Below are 24816 nucleotides of genomic sequence, written 5' to 3'. Positions count from 1 at the left end.
TTTCAAATTCGGTTTCAAGCTTTTGTTAATTTTTTTTTCTTTCTGTATCTTTCTTTCCTTATCTACCTCAAAATCAAAATAGTCTTAAAGAAAAAAAGAAGAAAAGTGAACAAATGAGCTGTTTCTATTTTATTAGATCACTGATACTTACTGCACTAGTTTTTTTTTTTTTTCTTTTAAGATTTAGTTTATTTATTTGAAAGAGTTACAGAGAGAGGTAGAGCCAGAGAGAGAGAGAGGTCTCGCATCCACTGGTTTACTCCCCAGATGATAGCAATGGCCAGAGCTGAGGTGATCTGAAGCCAGAAGCCAGGAGCTTCTTCCAGATCTTCCATGCTGGTGCAGGGGCCCAAGCACTTGGGCCATCTTCTACTGCTTTTCCAGGCCATAACAGAGAGCTGAATTGGAAGTGGAGCAGCCGGGACTCGAACTAGCGCCCACATGGGATACTGGTGCTGCAGGCTGGGGCTTTAAACCGCTGTACCACAGCGCCAGGTCCACTGCACTAGTTTTTAAGCCAGCGATGAATAGAGCTAGCTACCTGCTTTCCTCTTTGACTTCTTTACCGGATTACTATATACACCAGTGCCAAACAAAATAGTAGAAATCCTGAAAGATAAAAGTCAAAGGTTACAAAAATTGTAGAGGTTTTTATGTAATACCTTTGGAAACTAGCAAATATTCATACCATGTATGAGGCAGAAGCTATCTTAGTTATTTACTAATAGTTTATTATTTTGCCTCCCTAATGAATAGACTCTTGTATAAGATATAAGAATCCTAAACTAGTCTTTTTCACATAGTGCCTGAAGAGTGCTGAGTGAGCTACTTAATATTTCTTGATTGATATATTACCTTTTTGTTATTTTAACAAAATACCCGAGAGAAGATACTTAGGAAAGTAAAGATTTATTTCAGCTTACAGTTTTGGAAGTTCACAGCCCAATATCGGGAGGCCCCATTCAGGCATTTTCTGAAGCCAAAGGATGGTAGAAGGAGGATCACATGGCAAGCCAGGAAGCAGAAAATGGAGCAAGACCAAGCTTGGCTTAAATAACCAACCCTCTTGTAAGAACTACCTTTTGAGGGTTAAACCCCAGTGACCTAAATACCTCCCAGTAGACCAACCTCCACGCTGTAATCAGATCAAGTCTCTACCATCAATCCATCATCCATTAACATATGACTTTGGGGTTTAAACATCCACGTGAGTTCGGAGAGCCGAATCCTGTTTTTTGGCTTAAACCACAAAAAGTTATTATATTCATTCACTCTTTGGTTTTCAAGACTGAAAAACCATATTTTAAAATTTATTTCTCTAGACAGCCACAAAATTAAAGAACTACTATGCATGTATTTGTTTTTATGCTTTACTGTATGACATCCAGCTACTTAGCAGTTATAGTATTGAAGCTCTGTCAGAGATTGGTAGGATATTTACCATATGGTCCATCAGTTTAGGACCAACTATTAAACATCTGCTTTACACCAGGGTTTTTAAATATCTGATGATTGAAGTGATACCAGGACTTAGACTAATTTAATAAGCTAATTTTTATTTATGCCCTGGTTTATTTTGAGAGTATGTGTACAAGGGCTCTTGAACAAATTTGTGGAAATACATGTTAGGAAAAAAGTATGTATGGATTTCAAAATTTTGTTGTACTAAAATAAATTTATCCCTTAACTTCATTTTTCCATGAACTTTTTGAAGTGCACTTGTGTGTTTAATTTGAACTCAAGTAGTTCTTTCAGAGCATGATGTACCTCCTCATTGGTCCTTTAGAAGCCTGCTGGGTCTTGAAAGAAAGGGGAGTGGTAATCTATGGGTCCTGAGGACAATTTGTATTATCTTGCTTGGCAGCCTCTTCAGGAGTGACCGTAACAGTTTCTTCGGGCAGTGTAGAGTTCATCCCCTTACACGGGTTGTACTAGCAAAGAAGACTCAAAAAGAATTTAGAAGCTCATTATCCCTAGATTCTTGAGGGTTTTCCCACACATCTTCATTCTGATTTTCAGGATCCATTCCTTACCAGTGAATGCCCTCACTTTAACAAGAGAACCCTATGAGATTGGGAGTTCAACTTGTAATTCAACCATGGGATGAGATTCTGTATTTGATTTTAAGCAGTCTCAGTGTTTCTGCTTTAGGGTGCACATAAAGCTTTCAATCATTTGAGGTAGCTATTTGAATGCTTGAGTTAATTCTTTTCTTTGTCTACTTTGTCTAGCAACATTAGGAACAACCATCCAATCTCATTGTATTTGTTAGTTTTCCAAAATATTTGAAAGTATAATAAACATAGTCAGTGGAAGTGTAATAAACATAGTCACCCAGCTTTTTGCTTCCCATAGGTGGCTGATTAGAAGTATCCAGTAGGAATATTTTGCTAATCTCTGTTGCCAAATCACACCGTGGACCATCAGTGCTCTCTAGTACTCCAGATTTCTGTGTGGAATCATTTTTCTTCTGTCTTTAGCTTCTGTGGGGGCTTGTCTTCTTTTTGAATACTTTCAAGATTTTTTTTTTACCATCTGTGGTTGTCCTCAATTTGACATGCTTTATTTTGTTTTTCATGTTCCTTCTATTTGAGTTTCTTTGCGCTTAATGCATCTGCACTGATGATTTTCTCCCATGTTTAGTAAAATTTTAGTCTGTTTTGTAAACATTTTTTGTTCTTTTCTCCCTTTCTTCTGAGATGCTAATTGAACATATGTTGCTTGATATTGTTCCATGTCGTGTAGCTCATTTAGGTATGTATATATGTTCTCTCATCGAATTTTATTTCTCCATATATTTCATTTTTAGAATTTAAAAAATTTTTTAGATTTATTTTATTTGAAAGTTAAAGTTACACACAGAGAGAAGGAGAGACAGAGAGAGAGAGAAAAAGAGAGAGGTCTTCCATCCACTGGTTCACTTCCCAGTTGGCGCAACAGCTGTAGCTGTGCCTAACCGAAGCCAGGAGCCAGGAGCCTCCTCCAGGTCTCCCACACAGGTGCAGGGGCCCAAGAACTTGGGCTGTCCTCAACTGCTTTCTCAGGCCATAACAGAGAGCTGGATCAGAAGTGGAGCAGCTGGGTCTCAAACTGGCGCCCATACATGATGCCAACACCGCAGGTAGTGGCCTTACCTGCTAGCCACAGTACCGGCCCCATTTTTACAATTTTTTAACCAACTCTTCAAGTTCACTGTTTTCTTCAATGTATAACCTATCCAATCAGTCTCATCTTTTGTAGTTTTCATTTTTTAAAAATATTTATTTATTTTGAAAGCCAGAATTAGAGAGACAGAGAGAAGGAGATCTTCTATTCACTAGTTTACTCTATCCACTAGTTTATTCCCTAGGTAAACACAATGGCCAGTGCTGGGTCCAGGCTGAGGCCAGGAGCTTCATCTGGGTCTCCCAAATGGGTGGCAGGGGCCCAAACACCTGGGCATCTTCCACTGCTTTTCCCTGGCCATTAGCAGAGAGCTGGATTGGAATGGAACAATGAGGACGTGAATTGGTGCCCATATAGGATGCTGGTGTTGCAGGCAGTAGGTTTACCTGCTACACTGCAACACGGGCTCTGTGGTTTTCATTTTAGAAATAATGTTTTACATATTTGAAAGTTTTACTAGAGTCTTGAATTTCTCTTCTTATTCTTTTTTCTACTTTCGAGAGAGAGAGAAAGGAAGTATTTAACACTTTGTCATTCTTATATTATCCTGTTACTTGTGACATTTCTGTGTTACTACTGCTGCTTGATTTTTTTCTTATTATGAATTATATTTGTATACTACATCTATGATAATTTTTATTGGATGCCAGACATTGTGATTTATATAGTTGTATGCTGGACTATGTGTGTATGTGTGTGGTATGTGTGAGTCCTATGAAATATTTTTTGGCTTTGGTCAGTTATGCAGGTAATTGGAATTCGTTTGATCCTTTTGATGTAGTTTTGTGAGAGTGGTTCCAGAATATAATTTAGTCTACAGTTAATTTTTCCTTAATCCTGAGAGAATACCTATTTAAGGACTTTACCTGATACTCTTATCTATTAGGAGTTTTTTCCACTCTGGCTAGTCCCATGTGGTCTTTGAGAATGTTCTAACTGTTCCTTTCTGGTGGTTCTGTCCCTGGCCATAGTTTAATCACACACATACAGCAATCAGCACTCAACCAAAGACTTGAAGGTATTCCCTAAAACTCCTTTCTTTCTGGATCTCTAATACACAATTTCTAGCTGTGTGGACTTCCCATCTCCAAGCCCCCTCCTGAACTCAGGAAGATTGATGGACCTTGTTTGTGTACTCTCTTCCACCACTGAGACCTGGAAGCTCTAGGCAATAAACTCAAGCACACTGATTAACATATTTTGCTGTGGCCAGCGCTATGGTGTAATGGGCTAAGTAGATGCCTGCAGTGCTGGCATCCCATATGGGTGTTGGTTCGTGTCCCAGCTGTTCCTCTTCCAATCCAGCTCTCTGCTGATAGCCTAGGAAAGCAGTAGAAGATGGCCCAAATGCTTGGGCCCCTGCCGCCATGTGGGAGACACTGAACTTCTGGCTCTAGGCTTGGATCAGCTCAGCTCTGGCTGTTGTTGCCATTTGGGGTGTGAACTAGCAGATGGAGGACATTTCTGTCTCTCCCTCTCTGTCTATAACTCTGGCTCTCAAGTAAATAATAAAATCTTAAAAATATGAATATATATTGCCTATTTTTCTAGTTATTTAAGGCAAGAAGGTTAAACCTAAGTCTCTTACTGTATACTTAACCAAAACAGAAGTCTTAAATTTTGTTCCTCTTTGCTACTACATACTTGAGGAATCTAATCTAAGTTGAGATTAGAGGAGGAATTAGAACTTGTAATGTGAAGCTTTTTGTCATATACATTTCCCTGTCTCTTTTGTTGAAAACAACTGATTCTTAAAACTGATATAAAAAACCCGATATATAAAACTGTATAAGTGATCATGTATAACATGACTTAGAACAGATATAAAAATATATTCATGTATGTGGTCATGTGCAAATATATTTCTTTTTGCATTTCATATATCTAAATTACTGACTCTGAAGCCATTGATTTGATAAACCAAAATATGGTATATGCAAAGGATTAGTAGATTATCAAATTAGTAGTTAGAACATTGTCTTTTTTTAAAAATTTATTTGACAGGTAGAGTTAAGACAGTGAGAGAGAGAGAGAGACAGAGAGAAAGGTCTTCTTTCCGTTGGTTCACTCCCCAAATGGCCTCTATGGCTGGTGCTGCACCAATCCGAAGCCAGGAGCCAGGTGCTTTTTCCTGGTCTCCCATGTGGGTGCAGGGCCCCAAGCACCTGGGCCATCCTCCACTGCCCTCCCGGGCCATAGCAGAGAGCTGTACTGGAAGAGGGGCAACCTGGACTAGAACCTGGTGCCCATATGGGATGGCGGCGCCTCAGGCAGAGGATTAACCAAATGAGCCACGCCGGCCCCAGAACATTGTCTTAACATGCTAACAAGTTGAAATTAGTTGAGCAGTTTATTATAAAGATATACCAGCATTTACCTATGACTGAAAAATTCTCCTAGGTACTTACTCAAGGGAAGTGAAAGCAATGCCCAGAAATAGACTTGATTGTTAATATTTTAATAGCTTTGTTCAGAATGACCCCAAACTGAAAATCACTTAAATGTCCATCCACATGGGTAAATAGACTATTTCTCAGTAATTAAAAGGATATTACTAAGACAGTACAGATGACTTCCAAAAACATGCTGAGCAAAATGAACCTAGATGAAATCATTATTATTTGAGGGCCTGGAAAGGTTTATTATGTAAAGGGAGACAGGCTCAGTCTTTCTTGGCAGCCACTGCCTCATGGAAGCCAGGATGCTGCTCAGCTCCCCACTTCCTCTTGGTGTGGATGTGTGTCCCCATTCTTTTCTTGATGAATTTGTGGGCCCCTTTGTCCTTGGAGACTTTGAGCAGCTCCATGGCTTGGCACTTATCGGGGGCAAGCCGCATACCTCCTGGATCATCTTCCTCACAAACTTGGTGTACTTGGTTAGGTAATTGCGGCAGCGGCTATATCTCTCAGCTTGTTCACTTTCTTGGTCACCTTGTGGCCTTTGTTGAGGCCCGTGGCTATGGAGTAGCACAGCCAGTGACTGCTGGGGTGGAAGTTAGGTGAAAGTCTTTAAAAGGCAACAAATTAATTACTAGTGATAGAAATCAGAGATGTGATTTTGTAATGTAGGAGGTGGGTAAATATTGAGTACAAAAGAATCACAGGACAGTGTTGTGGAATGATGGGAGGAATTTTCTGAATCTTACTTGGTATATTAGTTACACAAGTACATACATTTGTCAGGACTCATCAGACTCTTCTTAAAATGTTTATTCATTTTATTATATGCAAATCATACATAAAACAGGAAAATGTACAGCAGGTATTTGGCCAGCAGTTAAGACCCTTTTATCCCAAACTAGAATGCCTGGGTTTGATTCCCAACTCTGGCTTTTGACTCTAGCCTCCCACCAATGCAGCTCCTGAGAGGCAGTGATGATTGCTCAGGTTGTTGGGTTCTTGTCACCCATGTGAGAGATCTGGATTGTTCCAGCCCTAGCTCAGCCTTGGTTGTTGCATATCTTTGGGGACTGAATCAATCAGTGATAACTTTCTATGTCTCCTTCTTTGTTTCTCTGTATCCTTGTCTCTGTCATTTTTTTTTTAAATCTAGAAGAAAAAAGGAAAACTCTAATAACTGGACTTAAAATATGGACTGAAATATGAAATGTTCAAATATGTGTAAACTTACAGGCACATGATACACACACCACACATATCCAACAAATATTTTTTTTTAAGATTTTGTTTATTTTTTTGAGAGGTAGAGTTATCAGTGAGAGGGAGAGACAGAGAAAAAGGTCTTCCTTCTGTTGGTTCACTCCCCAAATGGCTGCAACAGTTGGAACTATGTCGATCTGAAGCCAGGAGGCAGGTGCTTCTTCCTGGTCTCCCACGCAGGTGCAGGGGCCCAGGGACTTGGGACATCTTCTATTGCTTTCCCAGGCCATAGCAAAGAGCTGGACGCCGGGATTAGAACCGGCGCCCATATGGGATGCCGGTGCCGCAGGCAGAGGATTAACCTACTGTGCCACAGTGCCGGCCCCATATATCCAACAAATATTAGAAACCTAGATTTGGATTCTGTTTTAAAACGACTTCTGGAGTAAATGTTTGGCCAAGCGGTTAGGACACTGGTTAGGATACCTGTGTCCCACATAGGAGTGCCTGAGTTTGACCTCTAGCTCCAGCTTTGGATTCTAGTTTCCTGCTAATACAGACCCTGGAAGAAGCAGTGATGGCTCAGGTGATTAGGTTCCTGCTACTCACATGGGAAACTTGGATTAAGTTGTCAGCTCCAGACTTTGGCCACTGGTCATCTTAGTGTTTTCTTTCTTTTCCATGTTTTTCTTTCTGCCTTTCAAACAAATAAGTAAATAAAACTTTTTTAAAAATACAGAGTTTTTTTTTTTTTTGCCTTTTCACTTTCTTAATATATGAAATGAGATGGTTTATTACTCAGGTTTTCACTTCTATAGCAAATACCCAACACAGGCTACTAATGGAGGAAGGAGGTTTATTTTAGCTTACATTTAAAAATGTTTTAATTTTCATTTTATTTGAAAGTTAGAGAGGTAGAGATAGATGGAGACAAAGACAGATCCTTAATCCACTAGTTCATTCCCCAAATTTTTGCTGTAAACAGGCAGCAAATTCTTGAGTCTCCCATGTGGGACCCAACTACCTGAGCCATCATCTGCATTAGTGGGAAACTGGAATTGGAAGCAAAACTGGAACTCAAACCCAGCTACTCCAATATGGGATGCAGTGCGTTAACCACGGTGCCAAATGCCTACTCCTTGGCTTATATTTTTGGAGGTTCACAGTCCAGGATCAGGTGAGCCTAAATGGCATGGCCTTCTGGGGGAGGCTGGAGGATAGAGGAAGAATGATTACATGGTGATCTCGGAAATGGGGCAGAGAGACTAGGACTGGCTAGTCTCTTGTGAGACAAGCCCTCTTGTGAGAATTACCTTCTGAAGGTGTGCCCCCAGTAACATAAAGACCTAGTACTAGGCCTGCCTGGTAGCTACCATAATTGGATTAACCTCCTCCATGACTTTAGAGCTTAGCCATCTCCATGAGTTGGGAAGCCAAATCATTTTCAGATCATAGGAGAAGGTTAGGTTAGAGATTTTCATATGTAGGTTGGCACCGTGGCTCAATAGGCTAATCCTCCGCCTTGCGGTGCCGGCACACCGGGTTCTAGTCCCGGTTGGGGCGCTGGATTCTGTCCCGGTTGCCCCTCTCCCAGGCCAGCTCTCTGCTGTGGCCCGGGAGTGCAGTGGAGGATGGCCCAAGTGCTTGGGCCCTGCACCCGCATGGGAGACCAGGAGAAGCACCTGGCTCCTGGCTTCGGATCAGCATGATATGCCGGCCGCAGCACACCGGCTGTGGCGGCCATTGGAGGGTGAACCAATGGCAAAAAGGAAGACCTTTCTCTCTGTCTCTCTCTCTCTCACTGTCCACTCTGTCAAAAAAAAAAAAATCATTATAAAAAAATTTTCATATGTGACCATAAAAAATTAATAATTTACTTTTAAAAATTGGCTTAAGTAAATTTTTTTTCCTCAGAAATCTTCCTGCGAAATCTGTGGAAGAAGCTTTACGTCATCGACAAGAATATGATGAGATGGTGGCTGAGGCTAAAAAACGAGGTATAAAATTAATTGCAAGTGTTATAATTTATTTCTAGATTTTGACAAATTAACCTATTGATTTCAACAGAAAGATATATAGTAAAATTGATGAAATCTGTCTTCAAGATGTTACTGAATTCTTTGTTTTCTGTATTATTTTTTTCGACTGTTAGGAAAAAATGTCATACTAAGATCATGGGTTTTTTGTAAGAACTCTTACAAAACTAATATGAGGAGAAAGGCAATGGACAGGGAGGAATCTTGAAATTGCAATAATAAAACTTAAAATGATTATTATTTTACTTTATAAGTGAAAGTATCTATGACTATTTCATTTTTTTACAATGTTTAGGTTTTTGATATAAGTTAATAATTTTAACCTAATTTCCTGTATGGCTGTGAGATTATGATTTGAAACTAAATTTTACTTTTGTGACTTATAAAGTCTCTCCATAGTCCCGAATGTGTCATTTGGTTAAGCACATAAATGTTTACTGTCATGAGTATAAATTTACATTCATTCTCTTCTCCAACAACAAAGTAAAGTAAGTATAATTTAACAATAATTATTATTGGCCATTGTTATTCAGGATAAATATATGTTAAAAAATATAACATAGCTTTAATTTTAGTACTTATTTTTATATCTATACACCAGCAACTGATATTTTTTCCTTTGATTTTAGTGAATGCAACGTTATAATAGTATATAGTTATATACTATAGTATATAGTATAGTATATAGTTATGCTTTTATTTAGAATTTTTTTAGTGTTTTTTTTTTTTTTACAGGCAGAGTGGACAGTGAGAGAGAGAGACAGAGAGAAAGGTCTTCCTTTGCCGTTGCTTCACCCTCCAATGGCCGCTGCGGCCAGCGCGCTGTGGCCGGCGCACCGCGCTGATCCGATGGCAGGAGCCAGGAGCCAGGTGCTTTTCCTGGTCTCCCATGGGGTGCAGGGCCCAAGCACCTGGGCCATCCTCCACTGCACTCCCTGGCCACAGCAGAGGGCTGGCCTGGAAGAGGGGCAACCGGGACAGAATCCGGCGCCCCAACCGGGACTAGAACCCGGTGTGCCGGCGCCGCTAGGCGGAGGATTAGCCTAGTGAGCTGCGGCGCCGGCCTTTTTAGTGTTATTTTCATCTACTTGAAAGGCAGAGTGACAGAGAGAAAGAAAGAGATCTTCTCTATACTGGTTTACTTCCTAAGTGTCCACAATAGCTAACCCTGAGCCAGGCTGAAGTGAGGAGCCTGGAACTGGTTCCAGATCTCCCACGTGGGTGGCAGGGACCCAAGCACTTGAACTATCACTTGCTACCTCCCAGGATGCATTAGCAGGACACTGAATCAGAAGCAGAAGAGTTGGAATTGTAACTGGCACTCTGATATGTGATGTAGGCATTCCAAGCAGCAGCTTAACTGTGCCGTTAAGAGCTGCCCCAATGTTTTCTTATTTATGTATTTGAAAGGCAAAGAGACAGATACAGACAGATCTGTCTGCTGGTTCACTCTCCAAATGCCCATAACAGCCAAGGCTGGGCCATGCCAAAGCCAGGAGCTTGTATGTCAGTCCAGATCTCCAGTTAAGAATGGCAGAGTTCCAGGTTTTTGAGCCATCATCTGCTGCCTCCCAGGGTGCACATTAACAGGAAGCTGGAATTGGAAATGGAGTCAAGACTCCAATCCAGTTACTTCCAGGTGGAATCTTAACAGCTACACCAAATGTCCGCAACCTCAATTCCACTTTATGTGGAACACTGGAGAGGAAGTTACTTCTTTAATGTTAAACATAGGAAATATAAGGCCTGTTATACTTGGATCCTTTGAAAAGACCTAATTTTTTAAACATTACCTATGGGTATTTTACTATTTAAAGTATTTCTAACATACCCAGTAAGTATTTATTGACTCTTACCATTAATTTTACTGTTTATTATTTAAAATAACTTTTAGGTGGATAATCATAAAATGTGGTATGGTAGGTATAAGATTGAACTGGGGGGCCGGTGCTATGGTGTAACAGATTAAGCCACTGCCACCTGTACCGATGGCATCCCATATGGGTGCCAGTTCGAGAACTGGCTGCTCCACTTTCCATCCTGGGAAAGCAGCAGAGGATGGCCCAAGTGCTTGTGCCCCTGCAACCACATGGGAGACCCAGAAGCAGCTCCTGGCTCCTGCCTTTGGCCTAGTGTAGCCTTAGCTGTGTGGCCATTTGAGGAGAGAACCAGTGAATGGAAGACCTCTCTCTGACTCTCTCTCTTTCTCTCTCTCTAACTGTAACTTTCAAAATAAATCTTTTAAAAAAAAGATTGAATTGGAAATTTCTAAGGCTACAACTTTAATCCTGTTTGATAGTACTTATATGTGATACTTTGTATTTGCCTAGTGTTAGCTTCTTCATCCATAAAATATGGGAAGCGGATTATTTAGATGAAGGCTTTCAAGCCTTGCCTTCAACTTCTCCTAATTTATCTTACATAGAATCTGAATACATGAAACAAAATGGAGGGGCCAATGTTGTGGCACTGCGGGTTAAACTGCTGGGTGCATCCCATATATGAGAGCTGCTTAGTGTCCCAGTTACTTCACTTCTGAGTTGACTCCCCACAAATGTGCCTGGGAAAACAGTGGCAGATGACCCAAGTCTTTGGGTCCCTACACATACATGGGAAACCAGATGGAGTTCCAGGCTTCTGGCTTTCCCTTGGCCCAGCTCTGGCCTTTGTGGCCTTTTGAGGAGTGAACCATCAGATAGAAGTTCTCTCCCTCTCACTCAACCTCTCCTTGCCTTCTCTCTCTCCCCCACTCCCACTCTTCTGCCTTAAATAAATCTTAATATACACACATACGTGCAAATATATGTATAAAACAAAATGGAGGGCCGGCGCCGCGGCTCAATAGGCTAATCCTCCACCTGTGGCGCCAGCACACCGGATTCTGTCCCGGTCGCTCCTCTTCCAGTCCAGCTCTCTGCTGTGGCCCGGGAGTGCAGTGGAGGATGGCCCAAGTCCTTGGGCCCTGCACCAGCATGGGAGACCAGGAGAAGCACCTGGCTCTTGGCTTCGGATCAGTGCGATGCGCCGGCCGCAGTGGCCATTGGAGGGTGAACCAACGGTAAAGGAAGACCTTTCTCTCTATCTCTCTCTCTCAGTCTACTCTGCCTGTTTAAAAAAAAAAAAAAAATGGAGCTGCTTAGTTGGCCTCTTGCTTGTCCCTCAGAACAGATTCTGAAGCATGTTTGAAACACACTTTGTACACAGTTTGGCTAGCTGATCTCTGAAGTACTCAGTGGTTCTAAAGTTATGTGTAAATTTGGATTTATAATTCACTCTGTCTATATTTGAGGCATTTCTTGTTCTAAAATTGTGGCCTCTGATTGCCAGAGGTGTGTTGTTTGTATGTGTGTTTGTTGGGAGGGCATTTTTCTTTCAATCTAGTTAATAAAGTGAAACACCATACTAAAAAGTATTCATATACAATAGTTCCATTGGAAAAATCAAGTTTTAAAGTGATACAGTTTATGTCGGGATATTCCTAAACTTCTTATATGAAAAATGGATGTAAGCTGCTCACAGTTGCCTGTTTTTTTCCATAATTCCTTCATAAACAATTTTAATTCATAGATTAGTTAAATAGAAATCTGTGATATGAAATTTTCTAGCCTTTTTTAAAGAAAAGATTTATTAATTAATTTATTTATTTGAGAGAGTGACAGAGAAAGAGAGAGATATCTTCTATCCATTAGTTCATTTGCCAAATGCTCACAAAAACCAGGTCTGGACCAGACCAAAGCGAGGAGCCAGGAACTCCATCTTGGTCTCCCACATGGGTAGCAGGAGTCCAAGTACTTGGGCCATCTTCAGCTGCCTTTCCAGGAGCATTAGCAGGGAGCCAGATCCGAAGTGGAGCAGCTAGGGCTTGAATTGGCATTCTGACATGGGATGCCAACATCAGAAGCGGTAGCTTACCCTGTATCACAATACTGGGCCCTTTTCTGGCCATTATTCCATTTACTTTTTTAAAAAGATTTATTTAATTATTTGAAAGGCAGAGTTACAGAGAGGCAGAGAAAGAATGAGAGAGAGAGAGAGGTCTTCTATCCACTGGTTCACTCCCCACATGGCCACAACAGCTGGAGCTGTGCCGATCCGAAGCCAGGAGCCAAGAGCTTCTTCCAGGTCTCCCATTTGGGTGCTGGGGCCCAAGGATTTGGGCCATCTTCTGCTGCTTTACCAGGCCCTAGCAGAGAGCTGGATTTGAAGTGGAGCAGCTGAGACTTGAACCGGCACCCATACGGATGCCAGCACTGCAGGTGGCAGCTTTACCTACTATGCCACAGCACTGGCCCCTCTATTTATTTTTATGGAGTACAATCTGTTATTTTTAAACTATGTAAATGAAGTTTATTTTCTTTCTCTTTTTTTCCTTCTACCTGCCCTTTCTTCTACCCTATTTTTAGAAGATTCATTTTGAGAAAGCTTCCTTTATAGAAATAGGTAGAAGAGGATTTTGACCCAACTTATTTGTATTGAAATAATTCTTAATTGTTTAAAACAGAAATTAAGGAAGCACATAAAAGAAAAAGAATAATGAAAGAACGCTTTAAACAGGAAGAAAATATTGCAAGTGCAATGGTGATTTGGATCAATGAAATCCTGCCCAATTGGGAAGTAATGTAAGTAAGCATACTTTTCCTGAATTGCAGTTTGTCTCTGAAGATGTCGTCTTTCCAGTTCTGTATTTTTATTACTTTCCGGCTTGTATCTTATGCTTTGGCTTAGTTATATTATTAACCGATATGTGAAAATCTCCATGTTTATGCTTTTGCTTTTATTAATCACGCAGTCTCCAATACCTTCTCTTCTTTATTTATTTATTATTTTATTTATTTTTTTATTTTTTTGACAGACAGAGTGGACAGTGAGAGAGAGAGAGAGAAAGGTCTTCCTTTGCCATTGGTTCACCCTCCAATGGCCGCTGCTGTCGGCATGCTGCGGCCAGCGCACCGCGCTGATCCAATGGCAGGAGCCAGGTACTTATCCTGGTCTCCCATGGGGTGCAGGACCCAAGCACTTGGGTCATCCTCCACTGCACTCCCTGGCCACAGCAGAGAGCTGGCCTGGAAGAGGGGCAACTGGGACAGAATCCAGCGCCCCGACCGGGACTAGAACCCGTTATGCCGGTGCCACAAGGCGGAGGATTAGCCTCGTGAGCCGCAGCACCGGCCAATACCTTCTCTTCTTAACTATCCTCTATACCTGTGAAAATCTTACCTTTTATACCCATCTGAATGCCAGTTGCTTCATGAAACTTTAATCTTCTTAGTTACTACAATTTCTTCATTCTAATATGCCTCTAATTGTAACATTCACTATTCATGTAATAGCAGGTTTTTGGGAAAGAAAACATTAAATATGTACATTTGTAGGATTCATTTTTATGTGTTAAAAATTTATTTTAAAAATGTTTTTCTTAGATTTTTTAGTTTTAGATAATAGTCTTGTGTATGTCTTATCTTTCTTCTCTACTGGAGCATGTGGGATATCATCTGTAATGCCTAGTGTGGAATGTACATTGAGAGTATGTTAAATATTGGTACAGTGTGACAGATATAGTAGTTCCCCCTTATCCGTGATTTAAGTTTCATCAGTTTCAGTTACCCACTCATAGTCAACCTAAGTCCAGAAATATTTAAGTCGAAAATTCCATATGCAATTCAAAAGTTTTAAGTTGTGCTCTCTTCTGAGAAGTGTGATGAAATTTTGTGCCATCCTGCTCTATCTTAGACATGAATCATCTGTTTGTCCAGTGTATCCATGCTGAATATGCTGTCTACTCTTTAGTCACTTAATAGCTGGGTTTGTTATTTGATTGACGACTGTGGTAGCACAGTTCTTGTGTTCATGTGATCCTTGTTTTACTTAGTAATAACACTAAACCACATGAGTAGGATGGTAAAAATATGGATATGATGAAGAGAAGCCATGAAGTGCTTCCTTTAAGTGAAAAGGTCAAAGTACAAGATGATTTGAGAAACCACATTTACCTTTTATTACACTACATTGTTGTAATTATTTTATTTGTTTATTAGTTATTGTTGTTAATCTCATACTGTGCCTAATTTATAAGTTAAATTTTATCATAGGAAGGTATGTATAGGGAAAGACATATGGGAGTTGGTGCTATCTAGCTAGTATCAGCCATCCCCCAAGGTTCTTGAAACATACTTTCCATGGAAAACAGGAAACTACTATATTATATTAGGTTCTTCCCATGAGTGATTGCATTTGATTTTTATAACTTTTATGACGTATGTATTTTTACTATGCTTTATGAAATAGGGAAGCTCAGAGTCAGAAAGGTTAAGTGGTTTGCCCAAGGTTATACAACTAGTGAATAGTCGAACTAAATTTGAATTTGGATCTGTCTGACTCTAAAACTCACACTTTCAGCAGACTCTTCTACCTCTGAAAAACTATATCCTAGCAGTAGTAGATTCTTGGGGATTTTGTTTTGAGTACTAAGTTAGTGCATTTTTAACATTTTTATTTTTTTTTTATAATTTTCTATGTATTTCTGATTCTCTTATTGTATCCTTGGTATAAATAGCATCTATCAAAAACAGTTGCCTCTAAATTACTATTATCTGTCTTTGAAGTACTGTAAATTTTGTAAATTTTTGTTGCCTACAAGGATGAGCTTTAAGGAAAGAATGTATACTATACTCAACTTTCTAAATTCTTAAAAATCATCTGATCACTTGGCCATAGAGTAGGTAAGCCATCATGCAACTAGTATTTTTTGGTATAAAAAGTAACATTCTCCTTTTTTCTCCTCCTTTAATTCTAGGCGTAGTACAAGAAGAGTTCGAGAATTGTGGTGGCAGGGGTTGCCCCCTAGTGTTCGTGGGAAGGTTTGGAGTCTAGCTGTAGGAAATGAACTAAATATCACTCCTGGTTTGTATTCTATGTTCAGTTATTCCCACACATCCAAACAGTCATCTGCAATTTACAAGGCAGATTAGTAGAGTGGCCAGTTTAAAAAGGCATTACCATATATAATGTCATTTTAAGAGCATGCTTCCTCTCCCCCAAACCTCATATGAATTAATAACTTACTATATTTCATATTATATAAATAAATTTGTGGTTTTTCCTTTACTTTATAACTATTAATAGGATTCTTGACATTCAGATATCAAAAGTATAGCTACTTTCGGCCGGTGCCGCGGCTCACTAGGCTAATCCTCCACCTAGCGGCCCTGGCACACCGGATTCTAGTCCCGGTCGGGGCGCCGGATTCTGTCCCGGTTGCCCCTCTTCTAGGCCAGCTCTCTGCTGTGGCCCGGAAAGGCAGTGGAGGATGGCCCAAGTCCTTGGGCCCTGCACCCCATGGGAGACCAGGAGAAGCACCTGGCTCCTGCCATTGGATCAGCGCGGTGCGCTGGCCACAGCGCACCGACCACAGCGGCCATTGGAGGGTGAACCAACGGCAAAGGAAGACCTTTCTCTCTGTCTCTCTCTCTCACTGTCCACTCTGCCTGTCAAAAAAAATAATAATAAAAAAAAAGAAAAAAAAAGTATAGCTACTTTCAGAAACTTTGATTCTGTATGACAGTGGATGAATAAGTAAATACTTCTCCTTTATTCACATAAACATAAATATTCAGGGAAGACTAGACATTTCTTACTTCTCTCCAAACCAGTTTTTTAGATTTTAAAATTCTATTTTTAATTTTAAAAACAGAAAAATAAGTTAGAACACTTTCAAAGAGTTGTCTTATTGTCTTGTTTCTTAAAACCTTGACAGAGAGAAGTAAAGTATAGAGTAGTTCTGATGAATTAAAAAGAAAGTTTAGATAAAATTGGGATAACATCAAACAGCAGAAAATGAAATAATTAACTTTAAAACATGGTAAATTTGTTTCAATGGTAATGTTAGACAGTCTATCATACCAAAGAAAGACATAGTATCTCTAGTATAACTGAAACAATATACTGTTGCTATTACTTAAAATTTTTTTAATTTCATAGTTATAAAAAAAAACTTTAAGCAGTAATAATGTGAAAACTTTATGTCTTTTACATACACACTCCTGTTCTTGTTGCTACTATAAGCACTGTTAACAAATTGGTATGTGATCTTTTTTCTATGTGCATAAAAACTTATATATCTATGTATGATAATTTTTAAGGTTTTTATTTTTCTTTCATTCATTTTTCACAAAAAATTAGTTTATGCTTTAAGGTTATTCTATGGCTTGCTTTTTTTACACAATAATCTATCTTGAACATCCTGCTATCTCAGTATATCCAAGTCTACTTCATTCCACTGTTTGTACTGTCAATTAGTTACTCGTTTCCTTTGTGATAGCCAAATCAAAGATACATATGTTAAAACAACATCAAAATATATTGTCTTTTATTCCTTCAGATTAGAAGAGGTTAAAATGATTGAGAATTACCCATACGGGTTATAATTAAAGATAATTGAGAATTATCTATCCAAAGTCTAAAAAATAGACTTTAATTTACTTATTCCAGCTTATGGGAGTGATTGGGATTGTTTGCAGAAACTATTTTTATATATATATGATTTATTTTATTTATTTGAAATGCAAAGTTACAGAGAGAGAAGGAGAGAGACAGAGAGAGGTCTTCCATCTGCTGGTTTACTCCCCAAATGGCTGCAACAGCTAGGCCTGGGTCAGTCTGAAACCAGGAGCCAAGAGCTTCATCCAGGTGTCCCATGTGGTGCAGGGGCCCAAGCAGTTGGACCATTCTTTCCTGCTCTCCAAATAGTATTAGCAGGGACCTGGGTTGAAGTAGAACAGCTGGGACTTGAACTGGTACTCATATGGGATGCTGGTGTCACAGGCAGCAGCTTTACCTGCTATACCACAACACCAGCCCCCAGAAACTGTTTAACAAAGATGTTCATTGCAGTAGTTGGCATTATAAATAACTGGACAGAATTACAACAAAAATCTAAATAATTATAATCTTAATACTGATGCCAACTTTAGATATCATAATTAAGGTTTTAAAAATTGATTTTCATTAGTATCCCTTAATGGATGAACATGTTATTTTAAAAGAACATTAAGGAAAAAACAACTTTAAGACTTAGAATTTAAAGGAAGCATTACAAATTTTGGTTTAGGGGTTGGCATTGTAGTGCAATGGGTTAAGCCACTGCCTGTGATGCTGGCATCCCATATGGGTGTCTGTTCGAGTTCCCTCTGCTCCACTTCTGATCCAGCTCTGTGCTACTGGCCTGGGAAAGCAGTAGAACATGGCCCAAGTGCTTGGGCCCCTTCCACCTATGTAGGAGACCCAGATGACTCCTGGTTTCAGCTGGCCATCTGGGGAGTGAGCCAGCAGGTGGAAGATATTCTCTCTCTCTCTTTCTCTCTCTCTCTCTCTCTCTCACATACACACACACTCACACATACACACTCTGATTTTCAATAAATAAACGAATCTTTAAAAAATGAGGTATATTGATGTTAAAATATTTATTAAATGGGTGTTATAGTAACACTATAATCAAAAGCTTTAAATTTCTAATTTTTAAAAAATATGGCTGTATCATTTATTTAGAGTAGTTTTAGATTTCCTCTGCTAACATTTAGGTATTCAGAAATGAAATGGGTACTAATTGTCTTATTTTCATTAGTGGTAGGAAGATTCTAAATTTTGATTGAAATATATTTTTTCTTTTTCTTTTTGACAGGCAGAGTTAGACAGTGAGAGAGAGAGAGACAGAGAGAAAGGTCTTCCTTCCATAGGTTCACCCCCAAAATGGCCGCCACGGCCGGCACTGCACTGATCCAAAGCCAGGAGCCAGGTGCTTCCTCCTGGTCTCCCATGCAGGTGTAGGGCCCAAGCACTTGGGCCATCCTCCACTGCCTTTCCGGGCCACAGCAGAGAGCTGGACTGGAAGAGGAGCAACCGGGACAGACCCCAGCGCCCCAACTGGGACTAGAACCTGGAGTGCTGGCGCCACAGGCGGAGGATTAGCCAAGTGAGCTGCAGCGCTGGCCAAGATATATTTATTTTTGATAACCTTATTTACTTCTGAATGGCTCTAGTAATTTGACTCTTGTTATATTTGTTTAAATCGTGAAATTTTTAATCACTAGAGAATAGTAAATAGCAGTAAAGACTTTAAAATCAGTCAAATGTGCAAATCTTGGTTCCTATATATATAGATATATAGATTTGTGACCTTGGGCAAATTACTTAACATCTAGAATTCTTAGTTTTCTTCAACTGTAAGATGGGGCTATGATTATTAGCTATTTTAAAGGGTATGTTAACAGTTTTTTGTGCTAATGAATACAAAGTTATAATGAAATTGTGCACTCTACTGAGAATATATATGAGATAAAGTCTCTGTCACAAAATAGGAAAGTGAAACATACATTGGAATTATTCTCTATTCTAGACCAAATGTACCATCTTTAAGTCTGCTTCAAGTTCACCCTTTGTAGATTCACAATAAAATAAGTGTGGAATTGAACTGAGTTGTAGGTCTCCTTATTAGAGATAAGCACTTGTAAATCTTCCTTGGAGAAAGGTGATGTTTTGAAATGCATTACACATTTTGATTATGGGATCAATTTTTTGGCTCCCAAAAGGGATGGATTTGTCTAGTGAGCCTTTTTTCTTCCAAGGCAATTAAAGTATTTGAGTAAAATAATAATAACCTGGCTTAGAACCAGTTTTAAGTAATGAAAAAAAGTGTGGTCTTACAAGTTTGATACCTTATAACTCCCAAATAATTATAGAAATTTAAAAATTGTATTGACTTCTTCCAAATATTCACAAGATTTTTGTTTGATTTTTTTTCTTTTCAAATTTCTTTCACTGCCATTAGTAGTAATGAAAAGTGAATAGAAGGGAATAGAGATTAGAATAGTGAGAATCTGAAATTTATCTAGTTAGCTACTTCATAATGGTCTGATTCCTGGAAGTACAGGAATACTTGTTATGGTACAGTTATGCTTGGAATACTATGAAGTTGTTTGAAAAACAGCCTGAGGGGCTAGCATTCTGGTACAGTGGTTTTAAGCCACTGCCTATGATGCCAGCATCCCATATGAGTACCAGTTCAAGTCCTTGATGGTCCACTTACGATACAACGCCCTGCTAATGCTCCTGGGAAAGCAATGGAAGAATACCCAAGTATTTGGGCCCCTGGCACCCATGTGGGAGACCTGAATGGACTTCCATGCTTCTGACTTCGGCCTGGCCCAGCTCTGGCCATTGCAGCCATTTAGGGAGTGTATCAGTAGATGGTAGGTGTCCCTCCCCTTGCCAACTCCCCTGCCTTTTTGAACTTTGCCTTCCACATAAATAAATAAATATTAATAAAGGTAGAAATAAAAATTAAAAAAACCTGAAAGTGCATCTGAATCTACTAATGAGGAACAACCTCCAATATAACAAAATGAGATAAAAATCAATACATATAATATATTGCCATTTTGTTTTGTAGAAAGAATAAATATATATTTAACTGTGCTTGCATATTTTTATCTTTGGTAGAGTTCATGAGAAGTCTAGTAACCATGGTTGCATCCAAGGAAGAAAATTTGTTTTCACTCCATTTTATTTTGTATTGTTTATATTTTTTTAAGATTTGTTTATTTATTTGAAAGTCAGAGTTACATAGAGAGAAGGAGAGGCAGAGAGAGAGAGAGAGAGGTCTTCCATCTGCTGCTTTACTTCCCAGTTGGCCGCAACGGCTAGAGCTGTGCCAAACCGAAGCCAGGAGCCAAGAGCTTCTTCTGGGTCTCCCACATGGGTGCAGGGGCCCAAGCACTTGGGCTGTCTTCCACTGCTTTCCAAGGCCACAGCAGAGAGCTGGATTAGAAGTGGAGCAGCAGGGACCCAAACGGGCACCCATATGGGATGCTGGCACTGCTGGTGGCGGCTTTACCCTCTATGCCACAGTTCCAGCCCCTACTGTTTGTATTTTTAAAAGCCATGTCATAAAGTTTAAAATATATATATTTATTTGAGAGCGAGAGAGAAACAGCTTCCATTTGGTGATTCATTCCCCAAATGCTGGTAATGGCTGGGGCTGTGCCATGTTGAAGCTGGGAGCTGGGAACTTAATCCAAATCTCCCATTTGGGTGGCAGGGACCCAACCATTTGAGCTATCATTTCTACCCTCCAGGGTCTGCATTAGCTAGATGATGGGATCAGGAGCCAGATCTAGGACTTGAACTCAGATACTCTGATGTGCGATACACACATCTTAACCACTAGGTCAAATGTCCACCCCAAAAATAAATTAAAAAAAGAATCCTTTAAAACAAAAAAATGTTATTAGTATTCTGGACAATATATAAATGTTGGTGTTTGGGCAAGAAATTTTTTTTGTTGTTCTTCTGTCACTGAAATTTGCTATTTTATGTAGTTTCTAATATCTTTAATCGTTACTTAGAAATTAAAAACAGTTGGGGCTGGTGCCGTGGTTCACTTGGTTAATCCTCTGCCTGTGGCGCTGGCATCCCATATGGGCTCCAGGTTCTAGTCCCTGTGGTCTGGGAGGGCAGTGGAGGATGGCCCAAGTACTTGGGCCCCTGCACCCGCATGGGAAACCACAAGGAAGCACCTGGCTCCTGGCTTCGGATGGGCGCAGCACTGGTCATGGCGGCCATTTGTGGGGTGAACCAACAGAGGGAAGACCTTTCTCTCTGTCTCTCTCTCTCACTGTCTATAACTATAAAGAAATTAAAAACAATTAAAATTTTCAAATTGAGAAAAAATTTTCAGTTTTTTCTATTCCTGAAGTTTTTGTGAGATTGTGGATGTGTCGTGACAGAGCACTTAAAGTAAAAAGGTTTGGTTAGAGATTTTTACATGTAGTCCCTTAGACCAAATCTGTATGAAAGATAGGTAGCTTTATATAGTATAGTATCATAATGAAGAAACCAGTTTTAGAAGATAATGAGAACTAGCATTTATTGAGGGGTCTAAATGGTGCCAGAGGCTTTACTTAAATTATGTTATTTGACCCTATCAGTAACCCTGTGAATAGATACTATTTTTCTCAAGTTTGCAGATGAAGGAAGCCAAACTTGAGAGTGGTTAAGTAACTTTCTTGAAGTGCCATAGATAGTAATTGATAGAGCTGGAATGTGAACATAAGTCTGATTTACTCCAGAAGTTCTATCTGCTATCTCACAATTATAGTCCTGTAGCAGAAACATCTCTGATTGCCTCTTACATCTGCTCTGTAGTATAGCTACTTAAATGATTACTCAGCTGTATTGTTGCTTTCTGATTGCATAATGAATGACTGCTTTTGGTAGAATCAGTTTGTCACGTTTTTGATACCTGCTACATCAGGGAGACTCAATGTTTAATAGATAAACAATAAAAATAAAAATGTGAATATATTTCTTTCTTATTATTTATGAATTTTTTTGTCTTTTATCTCAGAACTTTATGAAATCTTCCTCTCAAGAGCAAAAGAACGATGGAAAAGCTTCAGTGAAACAAGCTCAGAGAATGATATGGAAGGTGTGCTTTTTTTTTTTTAATAGGTATTTCAGGATGAAAATTCAGCCACTGAAGACACAATGTGATATTTACTGTGTGTTGAGAACTGTAGTGATTGCTTTACATACATTATCTCATTTAATCTTAATAGCCTTTTTAGTGGGTGAGTTATGTGAGAAGAAATTGAGGCTTATGATAGTTAAATAGCCTATAAACTGGGAAGCTGGGATTTAGATCCAGATTTCTTGGACTCCAGAGCCCAGGATTTAAGTCATAGCAGTGTGGCTGGCAGGATGAAGTATTTTTAGGCCAAGCTTTTAAAGATCGATATCCTTCACGCCTTGTTTGTGACCTCTTGTCCCTTCCCGTCTACTGACTGTAATGTACTCTCTCTTAATTGTTTTTTCACTTTCCCTCCACCCTCTTCAGTTTTTTCCCCCAATAATTTTGGAGAAAACAGGAACACTTTTTTCATTATATTTTATTAAATTTACATAAATTTACTCAGCCATTTATTTCCATGAGTAATGAGTAGCAATGTTTCTTCTAGTCAGTTCTCTTTTTTATATTTGTTCTACTTCATAGAAAGCAAACCCTCTTCTCTTACATTTAAATAAAACTCTAAAAATGAGCTACTCCACTTCTGATCCAGCTCCTTGCTAATGTGCCTGGGAGGGCAGCAAAGATGGCCCAGGTGCTTGTGCCCCTCCACCCACATGGGAGACCCAGCTGAAGCTCCTGGTTCCTGACTTCCGCTTGGCCCAGCCTGGCTGTTGGGACCATTTTATTTTTATTTTTTAATTTCTTTTTTTTAACTTTTATTTAGTAAATATAAATTTCCAAAGTACAGTTTATGGATTACAATGGCTCCCCCCCCACCAGTAACTTCCCTCACACTCGCACCCCTCCCATCTCCCACTCCCTTTCCCATTCCATTCACATCAAGATTCGTTTTCAATTGTCTTTATATACAGAAGATCAAACACAGCAAGGCTTGCCCTAATTTCAACAGCAAGCTAGCACCTCTGCCGTTGACAATGTACTGCCAGCTCAGAAACCCGATAGGTCTTTGTGAAATTTTTTTTTTTAACTTTTATTTAATGAATATAGATTTCCAAAGTACAGCTTATGGATTACATTGGCTCCCCCCCGCCCATGACTTCCCTCCCACCTGCAACCCTCCCCTTTCCCGCTCTCTCTCCCCTTCCATTCTTATCAAGATTCATTTTCAATTTTCTTTATATACCGAAGATCAGTTTAGTATACATTAAGTAGAGATTTCAACAGTTTGCACCCACATAGAAACACAAAGTGAAGTACAGCACATTAAGGACAGAGATCCTACATGAGGAGTAAGTGCACAGTGACTCCTGTTGTTGACTTTACAAATTGATACTCCTGTTTATGGCATCAGTAATCTCCCTATGCTCCAGTCACGAGTGTCCAAGGCTATGGAAGCCTTTTGAGTTCACCGACTCTTATCTTATTTAGACAAGGTCAAGGTCATAGTCAAAGTGGAAGTTCTCTCCTCCCTTCAGAGAAAGGGACCTCCTTCTTTGAAGACCTGTTTTTTCCACTGGGATCTCACTCACAGAGATCTTTCATTTAGGGTTTTTTCTTTCATTTAGGTTTTGTGGTTTTGTGTGTTTTTTTTTTTTTTGCCAGAGTGTCTTGGCTTTCCATGCCTGAAATACTCTCATGGGCTTTTCAGTCGGATCCGAATGCCTTTGGGCTGATTCTGAGGCCAGAGTGCTGTGTAGGACATCTGCCATTCTATGAGTCTGCTGTGTATCTCGCTTCCCATGTTGGATCGCTCTCCCCTTTATTTATTCTATCAGTTAGTATTAGCAGGCACTAGACTTGTTTATGTGATCCCTTTGACTCTTAGTCCTTTCATTATGATCAATTGTGAACTGAAATTGATCACTTGGACTAGTGAGATGGCATTGGTACATGCCACCTTGATGGGATTGAATTGGATTCCCCTGGTATGTTTCTAACTCTACCATTTGGGGCAAGTCAGCTTGAGCATGTGTGGGGACCATTTTAGAAGTGAACCATTGGATGAAGATTTCTCTTTCTCTCTCTGTATCTCCCCCTCTCTGTAATTTGACCTTTCAAATAAATAAATAAATCTTTAAAAGTTACAAGCATTAATTTCTGAGACATTTCATTGTAAATATATGGTGAGAGTAGAGATTTATGGAATGTAATGACAAGTTATTCTAGTCAGTATTAGTATGGGATTTAAGTTATGGTTATTTGCTGGCCATTTATAATTTGCATTAATCATTTAACTTTTGGCCGTTATCTTTCCAATTATTATTTCTGCCCCATCTCACTGTCATTCTGGTACTCCAATTATATGTATGGTAGAGCATTTTACAGTGTCCCAACAGTCTTGAGCCAGAAGGCCAAAAGGACTTGGGCCATCTTCTACTGCTGTCCCAGACCATAGCAGAGAGCTGGATCGGAAGTGGAGCAGCTGGGACTCGAACTGACATCTGTGCTGGCACTGCAGGTGGCGGCTTTACCTGCTATGCAACAGCGCCAG

General features: G+C 39.6%; 1 protein-coding gene across 8 annotated transcripts in view; it reads left to right on the top strand.

The window, feature by feature from the left end:
- The window catches only part of TBC1D12 (TBC1 domain family member 12), a 131496-nt gene that overhangs the window by 94720 nt on the left and 11960 nt on the right, over positions 1–24816 (top strand). For 4 of the 8 annotated variants that reach the window (XM_051823425.3, XM_051823424.3, XM_051823429.3 and 1 more), the window contains 4 exons: positions 8679–8761; positions 13302–13419; positions 15594–15700; positions 22203–22283. In XM_051823425.3, coding sequence (XP_051679385.3) covers positions 8679–8761; positions 13302–13419; positions 15594–15700; positions 22203–22283 — 389 coding nt within the window. Of the gene's footprint in view, positions 1–8678; positions 8762–13301; positions 13420–15593; positions 15701–22202; positions 22284–24816 lie in introns of those variants that run through there. The other 4 variants (XR_016222112.1, XR_016222113.1, XR_016222115.1 and 1 more) reach the window with 2 other exon arrangements.

The sequence above is a fragment of the Oryctolagus cuniculus genome, chromosome 15 (genome assembly GCF_051225735.1).
Source record: "Oryctolagus cuniculus isolate XC-2025 breed Fujian yellow rabbit chromosome 15, ASM5122573v1, whole genome shotgun sequence".
Lineage (NCBI taxonomy): Eukaryota > Metazoa > Chordata > Mammalia > Lagomorpha > Leporidae > Oryctolagus > Oryctolagus cuniculus.
The sequence above is the reverse complement of the archived record's forward strand: the minus strand, read 5'-3'. Positions and strand labels throughout refer to the sequence as shown.